General features: G+C 43.1%; 1 protein-coding gene across 1 annotated transcript; it reads right to left on the bottom strand.

The window, feature by feature from the left end:
- Positions 1 to 1,879: 1,879 nt before the first annotated feature.
- Positions 1,880 to 10,772, bottom strand: LOC112630486 (L-threonine 3-dehydrogenase, mitochondrial). Its single transcript, XM_025394827.1, has 8 exons — positions 10,601 to 10,772; positions 8,743 to 8,785; positions 7,607 to 7,677; positions 6,038 to 6,187; positions 5,770 to 5,942; positions 4,613 to 4,703; positions 2,614 to 2,883; positions 1,880 to 2,019 (listed from the first exon to the last, which is right to left on the bottom strand). Exons 1-8 carry the CDS (start codon positions 10,770 to 10,772, stop codon positions 1,880 to 1,882), a joined length of 1,110 nt encoding a protein of 369 aa, XP_025250612.1.
- Between the last annotated feature and the right edge of the window lie 672 nt (positions 10,773 to 11,444).

Genomic DNA, 11,444 nt, shown 5'->3' on the forward strand with positions numbered 1-11,444 from the left:
TAGATGAATGGATAAAGAAAACAGTATTATCCATGCAATGGAATATTACTTAGCAATAAAAAATGAAGTACTGATACATGCTAAAACATGGATGAACCTTGAAAATGGACTGCTTAATTAAAGAAACCACTAAAAGGCAACCACATTCCACTTATATAAAATGCCCAGAACAGGCAAACCCAGGAACAGATGTACATTAGTGGTTGCCTAGGGTGGGAAGGGCTTATATAATATGCCCTTCTTTGTGGGGCATTGAAATGGCCTAAAATTAGATTATAGTGATGGTTGCAAAACTCTTTAATACATTGAAAACCACGGAACTATAAATGAGTGAATTTTATGGTATGTAAACTACATCTCAATAAACTGTCAAAAAAAGAATTCATTACTAACTGGTTTTAAAAATAAGATCTTCCTGCCTCTCAACAGTAGCCCAAAAGAAAAATAAAATCTACAAACATAAACCTAAGTATATTAAGTGGATAAAAAAGCTATAATAATGTAACTGTTAAACAATTCAATTACCTAAAAGTTCTCCAGTTAATAGTCAAATAGATTTTATAATCCAGTTATGCCTTCATAACTTCAACTATTATGCTTTGACGTAACAGTTCAAAACTCTAAATGCATAACATTTTGTTACTAAGCAGGTAACATAAATGCCTTTTAATCCTTGATAGCTGTTACCAAATACATCCACGATTAATCTGTGGAATTGGAAGTTTCACTTCCTAGCGATTTTACATGCAGTGCATTCTGAGGTCACTGGAAAAAAGTTAACCTGTATGTATCTATACAGTATTGCACCAAAAATATTCTTTTAAGTGACAGGATTGAAAACATTTTCCGAACACACTCATGCCTCCTTACCATAAAATACAATCACAAACTGGTGATTTGGCCTCACTTAAAAAGTTAACCTGTATGTATCTATATGGTAATTGCATCACAGGGTTTAGAGCAGCCCTTCTGAGGGCTCAACCCAGCAAAATCTAAAAAAAAAAAAAAAAAGATGCCACAAGAAAGTGCTCTTTGGAAAACTGCATCGGTCTAAATTGGTCTGACTAGTGGGCCTCAGCTGGATTCGAACAACCAGTGGTACCTGGCACTTAATGAGTGAATCTAAAGGGGTATAGCCCAGAAACCTGTACATTAGACAGTCTCCCTAGATGCTGACGTTGCCAGGTCAGGGAATTACGTTCCTGGGAATTACACTTAGTTCACTAACAGGAGGGCAATCAAAATAAGAGAGGGGCTACCCTTCGCTGGCTACATCATCTTTAAACTCTTCATTTCCCACAGATCTAGCATCTTACAGAAAAACTAGCAGTGGTCATTTTTGAAGCAGTGTCAAAATATCTTGAACGTTGACGGACACAGGATGAATATACCAAACACGGTTTACGTTCTGCTGGGATAGTAAAGAATACTTTTAAATCAGGAGTACCTCTTCGAAAGTCCTTAAAATGTAATCTTTGGTCTCTAGTCAAGAGAATAATCGAGTCTTAGGAGGAATATTTAAATTGAATTTAATTAAATACAAATGTCACACACTCCCTTCGTCCCAGAAATGGTCACTTCATCCTAATTAAGGAAATGGAAACTAATGATGACTTAAGCCTTATTCTGTGGAATGTGTTTAGACAAGTTCAGGCAAACACCAAAAACTGAGAAGTCCCCCCACCATACCTACAACATTCTGAAAATGCTTAAATGTTAAACTCCATTCTTTGTCTAGCAGTTCAATATGAGCTGCCAAAATTTAGTCCAATTAGTCAGTTCCAAATAATGTAGGCTCCTTGGAGTCTATAACCTTGGAGTCGTGACAGTTCTCCTTTGACAGTGGACCAGGACACAGGAGGTCCTCTTTCAGATTCTTTCAGTTGGCTTGGGCAACTCTGGTTTCAGAACCATGGAAGTTCAACATGGTAGTCACCAACTCTGGAAGATCAAAATCGTGTTTCCACCCCCAGTCCTTCCGAGCATTGCTGTCATCAAATTTCATCGGCCAACTATCCGCTAGGAAAAGATACGCAAGAGTAGCTTAAGTTATTCAGGTTGTGGATTTGCAAAAAGGTCTTGACCATTTTATATAAAGGTCTACAGTACAAAGTATAAAACAGGAAATTCCTTCAAGTAAAGCAGAACCGCTATTATGCACAGTCACCCTCTTAGGGCCAAAGACTATTAACCCATCTTTTGTCAGGCACTGTGAATTTTCACACATTATTAAAATCTCACACAACTTCATAAGAAGTTTTATACTCAAAGAGGTGCTTCCACCCACAAATTGGCAAAGTTACAGTATTTGAAAACCTGGGGCTGTTTTCATACTACCTCTATTGCTTCTATTTTTCCTTGCTTTATGTTTAAACTGTAAACAAGATGAAAGGCTAACAAGTTGTTTATTTGGAATGGAATGATTTCACCCACTTTAGAAATCATTCCCCAAAATCAAAGCTTCTGCTGGCTTGGGCTCAACAATTTCTTTGGGCTAGGCTCCTTCTCCAAAAGGTGTCTGGACCCTTCAGAAAGATCTATGCTCTCCTTATCCTTCCAAGGTTTATGTCCTCCAGGGACTCACAGTAAAGGCCTTTGCCAGCAGGTACGAACCTATGGCCTGCCGAACGGCATCCACGTTGTATGTGATCTGGAATTCCGGCACGTGCTTGAGGACCTCCTGGGCCAGCTCCTCGGGTGTGAAGCTCATGGCGCTGACATTGTAGGTCCTCATGGAGAGGGACTCGGCCGGGGCCTCCATGACCTCCAGGGTGGCCCTGAGGCAGTCGTCAATGTACATCATGGGCAGCCTTGTGCGGGCTTCCAGGTTGCACTCGAATTTGCCATGCTTTGCGGCATCATGAAAAATCTGGACTGCATAGTCTGAAAGGGAATCCCATGTGTGGGTTATAACAATGAATGAGCCTCTTGGATTGAGGCAGCAGTTCTCAAATGTTCTAGTCTCAGAGCCTTTTTATAACGGATTCTTAAAATTTAAGAACTCCAGTCAAGCTCAGTGACTCACACCTGTAGTCCCAGCACTTTGGGAGGCCGAGGCAGATAGATCGTCTGAGATCAGGAGTTCAAGACCAGCCTGTCCAACATAGTGAAACCCCATCTCTACTAAAAATACAAAAATTAGGCAGGTGTGATGGCACACATCTGTAATCCCTGCTACTTGGGAGACTGAGGCATGAGAATCACTCGAACCCAGGAGACAGGAGAGTGCAGTGAGCTGAGATGGCGCCACTGCACTCCAGCCTGGGGGACAGAACGAGACTCCATCTCAAAAAAAAAAAAAAAAAAGAATTGAGAACTCCCAAAGAAATCTGACTAATGTGGGTTATATCAATATTTACTATAACAGAGTTAACTGAGAATTGTTTAGAATATTACCTTTTAAAATGACAATAAGCCTATCACATATTAATATGTATAACATTTTATAGGAAAAAGAGTATATTTTCTAAACAAACAAATGGTACTGAGAAGGATGGTCTGTGGTACATTCTAAAAGTCTCCTTAGGGTCTGGCTTGATAGGGGTCTGCTGGAGCCCCCATCTGCTTCTGTATCCAGTCCGTTCTTATCTTACAAGCCACACCCCCTCTGGAAAACTCCACGATGCATTTGTGAAAGGAGAGTGAAAAAGGCCAGTAACGTCTCCATATTGATAAGAGTTTTGACCCTCAAGACCCCTTGAAAGTGTCTTGAGGATGCCCGGAGCTCCCCAGACCACACTTGGAGAAGCACCATATTAAAAAGCAGAAGCTTTGTAAGACCTCCTTCCAAATCTCTCTGATGTGGTCAAGTATCTTCTATATCCATTCTCAGGACCACGGATGTGGAAAGGATACCTGACGTGGGATTTATGAAAGAATGAGTGTTTGAGTCCAAAATAATAATCATCCTTACGTTCCTTTCACATACACAATGCCTACAGTCTATTTGAATAGGGCTCTCTCTGCACGTTAAGAAACAAGAGGCTGTTGCTTACTGGGGGTCTTCCTACACTGAGTCATAGATTTGTTCTTGAATATTACGTTTTATTCTGGCACTGTGGGTGGCCAGTCCCGAGCTGGACCAACAACGCTGGCATGTGCTACCCTTCGTGAGTGTAAGCCAGTTGGGTTCACTGTGCTTTTAAAATGCACATCGAGAGACAACACAGAAACTCTGGTCGCCATACAGCTAAAAAGATAGCACATTCATTTACCACAAAGACAACTCCTCCTAGCAATCAGTCTATTTTTTTTTTTTTTCGTGGTTTTTGTTGTTTTTTATTTTTGAAACAGGGTCTCACTCTGTCACCCCGGCTGGAGTGCAGTGGCACGATCTCAGCTCACTGCAGCCTTGGCCTTCTGGGCTCAAGAGACCCTCCTGCCTCAGGTTCCCCGGTAGCTGGGACTACAGGTATGGGCCATCATGCCTGGCTAATTTTTGTTTATTTTTCATAGAGACAAGATCCCACTGTGTTGTCCAGGCTGGTCTCTGGCTAGAGTGATCCTCCTGCCTCAGCTTCCCAAAGTGCTGGAATTATAGGCATGAGCCTCCGCACCTGGCTAGAAAGCCTATCTAACATACAAGAGATGTAAGAAATAGAAAACACTTAACCAGTTGTTCCTCCTCCAGGCTGGGAGTCAGCTGAAATGATTCCAGGGTATCTCAGGCATCGGAAATCTAACCCATACCGGTAATGATAATACTATGAAAAAGAGAAAACATATTCAAACACAGATGTTTTAAATCAGATAGATGCAAAACAATCTGCTTTTCTGAAATCTCATTCCATGCAGTTATATTTAAATACTCCTAAAGAAAATAAAGACTCCTAAGTTTTTATCTTTAAAAAAAAAAAAATCAACTTTTTGGTGATACATCAATGCTGTAAATAACACATTAGCCTACAGTAGGGCTTTCCAGCCTCTCTTTGGAAAGGTGCCACTGATTATCGTCCTAAACGATTCAGCCTGAGTACATTCCCACACATGGCACGGGGAAAAGCAGAGGAGAGAACAGTAGATGAGAGGGCCGTGGCTATGACCGAGCTGGAGGAGCAGGCAGCAACTCAAAAGTATAAAGATAAAGAGTATTTTGCAGTAGTTCATGCCTATAATCCCAGCACTTTGGGATGCTGAAGTGGGTGGATCACTTGAGGTCAGAAGTTTGAGACCAGCCTGGCCAACATGGCAAACCACTGCCTCTACTAAAAATATAAAATTTAGCGGGGCGTGGTGGCATGTGCCTATAATCCCAGCTACTTCGGAGGCTGAGGCATGAGAATCCCTTGAACCCAGGAGGCAGAGGCTGCTATGAGCTGAGATCACGCCACCACACTCCAGCCTGGGCGACAGAGCAAGACTCTGTCTCAAAAAACAAACAAACAAACAAACAAAAACCCAAAAAACCCAAGATGTTTGAAGTTTTCTGTAGGTTTTAGAGTTACTACCAATGGCTACCAATACTGGGAGCCAGAAAGAATGGTGGGGTACAAGTAAGACAAGCAGCAAATGAAGAGATGGGGGCTGTGCACGGGGCACCCAGGAAGTGCTGAGTGTTCCCACACGGCTGAGGAGGTTTCAGGAGCTGGAGACACCTGCCACATGACAAACCCAGTGAGTTAAGTAAGCGACTCTGGGGCTGAGATCCAAGAAGAGGGAAAGGTCCTCCAGGGATGAATCACCAGGCCTTGGAGGCAAAAAGAATGAGAAAGCAAACAGCAAATTGTGCCAGCCGGGGCACATTCAGCAATCTCGCTGAGTGATACTTACTTCTCCCATGAGCTCCGCGTGGACCTTGGACACCCCGTAGATGGTCCTGGGTCTCTGAATACAGAGATCGGGGGTTGGGTTCCGCGGAGAGGTGGGTCCAAAGGCCCCGATCGTGCTAGGCACAAACAATCGCAGATTGTGTTCCGCAGCGACATCCAGGATGTTATGCAGGCCTGAAATGAACAGACACTATCAGAATCTGAAAACATCTCTTCTTAAAGAACTGGAAAAACTGGCAAATCACATCCAGCCAGAGCCAGATGCTTACCAGTTATATTCACTGCTCTGGCCAGGGAAACATTTGCTTCTCCAATGGCGCTGAGCAAAGCGCTGTAATGAAACAGCCAGGTGATGCGGTTGTTTACCACAATCTCCCGAAGATTCTTGTAATCCAAGATATCAGAATAAATGAACGGACCTGCAAGGAACATAAATTGAAACCACGAATGTGAAAAGGGTTGTGAACTACATGGACCTTTCCCCTTTCCCCCGTTGACTTGTGAATTTCATTGGTAGCCATGCGGTAACCAAGCCAGCTGGGCACTAGGCAGCATTTTTCTTATGGAAGATTCACAAGTCACAGTCAGCCCCCAGGTAATGACAGCAAACGCTCCTATAGGACCTGCCTGGGCCAGGCCCTGTTCTAAGGACTTTATGTACATTTCTTTCCCGTACAGCCTTGGAGGTAAACACATTTTACTGAGGAGGAAACAGGCACAGAGAGGTTAAGCAACTTGCCAGGATCAGAGAACAAGTGGAGGAATTGGGGTTGCAGCTAGGCATCGGCTCCAGAGTGGGTGCTGTTCCTCCCAGCCCTGTTTGCAGAGTGGCTTCACTCTGCTTCCAAGGTGCACATTTGAAAAGGAATAGAGAAATGGACTAATTAAACACCACCACCACCTTGGTATAGAAGAGCCACAAATCATGAGTTTATCATAATTATACAGAGGTAAAGTTGATTTTGTTCTGTGCCAATTTTCCCCACTTACAGCAAACTGTCACTCTTCCCCCATGGTGAGCAGCAAAAGGCTGATGCTGAACCAGGAAAGACTAGGGGGCATTACAAAACCATATTTCTGGGGCAGCAGGGACAGTCTTGCTCTGTCGCTCAGGCTGGAATGCAGTGATGCAATCATGGCTCACTGCAGCCTCCATCTCCTGGGCTCAAGCGGTCCTCCCAAGTAGCTAGGACTGTAGGCATGTGCCACCATGCCAAGCTAATTTTTTATTTCTTGTGGAGACAGGGTCTCACTATATTGCCCAGGCTAGTCTTGAACTCCTGGACTCAAGTGATCCTCCCACCTCAGCCTCCCAAATTGTTGGGATTACAGGTGTGAGCCACCATGCCTAGTCATAAAAACATTTTTGAAGCAGTAAAAAACCTGACTAGAAGAGCTTGATTTTTTGGAGGGGGGGGGTGTGTGTGTGTGTATGTGTGTAGTACTTTAAGAGCAATTCTACACTGTAACATCAGGATTTATTTTTCCAAATTTCTAAAGTTCCTTTTCTTCAGTACAGAACTTGATTTTTGTTTGTATTCTCTCCGAGTCAATAAGTTAAAACACAACAAGACAGGAAACAAAGTTTTTATTTCAAATAACATCAAAATATATTATTCCAAAAACTTCAAGATCAAAAGAACTCTTCTGCTCTTTTATCACCTGAACACGCAGCAGCATTAAAAATACTTATTTTTAAGTGAAATACCAGTGCCTCAATAACTTCTCTGAGTCATAAATTCAGCTAGGAGCTGTTGCACGCACCGATTTCATGAGCCACCTCTTTGTGCTTTGAAAATTAGAGATAAAAATAAAAGCAAGACCTATGGATCTCTTACCACTGTGAAAGACATGATCGGGGGGCTTCCTGATGTCAGACAAAATCACATTGTCCTTTCCGAATCGTTTCCTAAAGGGAAAATCAACACACACAAGTTGGCAACATCTAGGATGCAACGAGTCCTGTGAAAAGTCTTACAAAATAAGAACGGTAATTTTCTACCAGCCTCAAATCTCTACTTCCTCTTCATCCTCAATTCATACACCTTCTGTTCTTGTCTCTCTCACACTCAGGCCTCTATTTCCCTGCCCACGGCTCTGTCTTCTGTTTCTCCTCTCGCCTGACTGTAACCCTACGCTTGTCACCAGTTTCTTCCTATTACCCCTGAGAGTTTTTACCTCTTCCTCATCATTCTTCTCATCTTCTCTCCCTCTTCTTATTCTCTTATCCCATTCTCTCCAAATCCCACACTCTTCCCTTCCAGTTTGCACCTGTACTTCCCTTGGTTCCCAAACAACTAAAAGTCAAAGTGATTCGCTGGGAAAAGTGTGTCTCACTGCCTAAGTTAGGAAAAGAGAGAGAGAGAGAGAGAGAGCAAAGAACCAGTCTGGAGATGTTGAGTCAAGGGCCTGTGACAAGTCTGTGATATTCAGAGGCAAAATAAAATGTATTTTAGGCTGGGCACGGTAGCTCACATCTGTAATCCCAGCACTTTGGGGAGGTGAGGTGGGCAGATCACTTGAGGCCAGGAGTTAGAAGACCAGCCTGGGCAACATAGCAAGAGCCCGTCTCTACCAAGGCGTGGTGGTGGGTGCCTGTAGTCCCAGTTACTCAGAAGGCTGAGGCAGGAGAATCACTTGAACCCAGGAGGTGGAGGTTACAGGGAGCCAGAATTGCACCACTGCACTTCAGCCTGGGTGACAGAGCGAGGCTCCATCTCAAAAAAAAAAAAAAAGATATATATATATATATATATACACACACACACATATATACACACACACACAATTATATATATAATTTATATATAGATGTATAAATATCTATATATATCTATATATATAGCAGTTATTTAGATATATCTTAAGAATGGTAAGGAGCAAGAGGAGAGAAAAGACATTTAAAAGGCATCACAGATGAGCTCCATATACTTAAGAACTCAGATTTTAAATTTCAAGTTTTTAGGGCTCTTACCTCAAAAGATTAGCAAGCCCCACTCCCAGCTGGCCAAGACCCCCTAGATGAAGAAGAAAAAAAAAGTGAAGCTTTAATGCAAATCTAACCAGTTCAATTATTCCCAGAACGTAATAACTGAGTGAGACTAGTTTTCAGTCTTAGCTAACTACGTAAGTCCTAGGTTGAGCTGATATAACTGCTGCTTACTTCCTATCTTCCCAGGAACGTGGTACAGCACTTAGAAATGCAATAATCTCCCCCAGGCTAGGACAGAGACCAATACAGGTAATATTGGTTTCAGAGACAGCACTCTCACCAGCATGGAGTGGTTCTGAGAAAGAGGAGAAGCAAGGGCGTAAGAAGAGGAAAATCTCATGAAAGCCAGGCACAGGTCTGGAATTTCTTGGGGCAGGAACTCAATCCTGGCCTTCATTATTTTGATGAACTTTGAAGCTTGTCTGCTATGGGTGACAAAATCATTCAAAACCAGTATGAACGGATTCCTATCCACCTCTGGTGGGATGAGGCAGAATCCCATCCTCCATTAGAAGTGGACTGGGATATGAAAGGGCAAAGAGGCAGGGAGAAACCAAGAAGTCATTTGGAAAAGGGACAGACAACTGACTCAACAAGGCGCCACTGAGAAAGTTAAAATGAATAGTATAGCTTCCAGTTTGAAGGATTCAACATGCCATTGATAGAAACAGGAGGCCAGTGGGCTAGGAGCACATTCGGGAAAGGACAACAGTCCATTTCATTTGAGAGAAACTGATGAGGCAGGAAGATATAAAAGTGGCACTTCCTGTAAGCATTTGTTAACTTGGGAATAAAACCAGGACACCCTGAAAGATGCATCATTAGTGGAGGCGAGAGGGAATAAAACACTCGGACAACATGATGGGTGAATCTGAAGAAAGGCACAGAGGGAAATCTACTAAGCTTGAAACGTATTTCAGCATCAGAAGTGGAGAAGGCAGTAAAAGGGCACATGCCCCACACGCACGCGCGCACACGAAAATGAGAAGGATAATGCTGTAAAACCAAGGGAAGAAAGCCTGGCAAGAAAGAGAAAGAAGTAAAACATGTCCATCAAACTGGAGGTAGGCTTGGGCTGGCTGGAAGTGACAGAGTAAAGTCTGGAGTGAGAACGATACAAAATCAGGGGCCAAACATACTTGAGGTGAGTAGGTTCAGGGAGCGAGTCACTGGCAACGATGAGCTCAAGGGCAACAGTGAGTGCTGCGGCAACAAGTCCCTTGGCCAGACGCTAACTTACCTTCTCTATTTCCAACATGCAAATGTGCAATAATAGTTTGGGATGAATGACTCTGAGTTTAGGTTCAGGAGTCTGGCCAAGGAACAGCGTGCCTAACACCAGAATCAATGTTCTAGCCCTGGCACCTTCCTGTGCACTAGCCTTCACTCCCCAGACTGATCCTAATATGGAAGGGAACCAAGTTCCAGAGCAGCTTTTGGCCCCCAGGTTCCTAGATTCCTTCGAACAACAAAAAAAGTTATGGCAGGGAAAACCAAGTGCTGGGAACAGTGATGAAATAAGGATTTGGATTTGCAAAATTCTAAAAACCAACCAAACAAAAAAGCCAATGGTGAAAAAGGCGTGTCTGATCAACAAGAGCAGCTGCTCTAATTTAACACTTTGTATTATAAAATACCTCACTCTGAAATCCTTTTCATAGTACAGACAGTAAATCCAGATTCTGCCATCAGGCCAAGCCTGTTTTTGCTGCATTATCGGCTACAGAGACAGGCAGTATGGTTCGGATGGCACATTACACATTCTCAAAACAAAGGCACAGACACACAGCACAGGAAAGAATCAAGCCATGGAAGTAGAAAAAAGAAAAGAAAAACGAACCTGTAATTAAGACTCGCGGATGGTCTGTGGCAGAGAAAGACGCAGAGTGGAAGTTAGCATCTGCTGGAATTTGCCGAGGGGAGATGCCCAGAAAGCGGACCGGCAGGACAGGTGTCCAACAGCCACAGGCCAGGCTCTGCCCCACTCGCCTCAGCATCCGAATGAACAGCATTTTCCTTTCAAATACCTTATGAGAAAAAAGGAGCAGAGTTAATGATGTGACCTTTTATCCCTCCAGCTCTTCGAAACGAACTCTTCAACTGAAATGAACACTAAGATTGTCAGCGAATGAGCAAAGCTACGCTTTTAGATTCAGGAATCGAACTAAAGAGACTGCTGAGTTCGCCGATAGGAAGCCAGTCAAGGGCCTCCCGTGAGCCAGGCCCTGTGATAAAGGGATAAAGTGTTGCTCACACAAAGTCCAGCCAAACAAAGGCCGAACTGAGATTCAGAACTGACACTGCACAACGCTGACACCAGCTGGGATCTAATGCAACACAGGCGGTGACTGCACAGAGAACCTGCACACCACAGAGACAGTGGGTGGATCCTAGCAAAGGCTTTAAGTCTTGACTACAACTGTTATCAACTTGTCCACACAACATCTGAGGATACAAATGGGTCCCAGATTAAATATTAAATACAAAGTGCCCTATAAATCTTGCGTTAACATTGTAACACATGTTACAATGAACCAGCCTAGAAAAGCAGAGGGTTAAGATAAAAAGGCCCATAGCAATATTTAGTAAGCTGGGAAGGATTTTTGTTTCTCCATCATCTCTGTAGAAAGGATCACGTAGAAAAGCCATTTTCTTATTGTTTCAGAGATCACACAATTTAATTT

Source organism: Theropithecus gelada, chromosome 8, assembly GCF_003255815.1.
Source record: "Theropithecus gelada isolate Dixy chromosome 8, Tgel_1.0, whole genome shotgun sequence".
In the NCBI taxonomy this organism is placed as follows: domain Eukaryota; kingdom Metazoa; phylum Chordata; class Mammalia; order Primates; family Cercopithecidae; genus Theropithecus; species Theropithecus gelada.

Excerpts from the sequence above, each read along its gene's own strand:
- LOC112630486 (XM_025394827.1), bottom strand. The coding sequence starts at position 10,772 with ATGCTGTTCATTCGGATGCTGAGGCGAGTGGGGCAGAGCCTGGCCTGT. Across the intron at positions 8,786-10,600 it reads TCCGCGAGTCTTAATTACAG|GGGGTCTTGGCCAGCTGGGA; the intron begins GTTCGTTTTTCT and ends TTCTTCATCTAG. Across the intron at positions 6,188-7,606 it reads CGATCATGTCTTTCACAGTG|GTCCGTTCATTTATTCTGAT; the intron begins GTAAGAGATCCA and ends TGTTCCTTGCAG.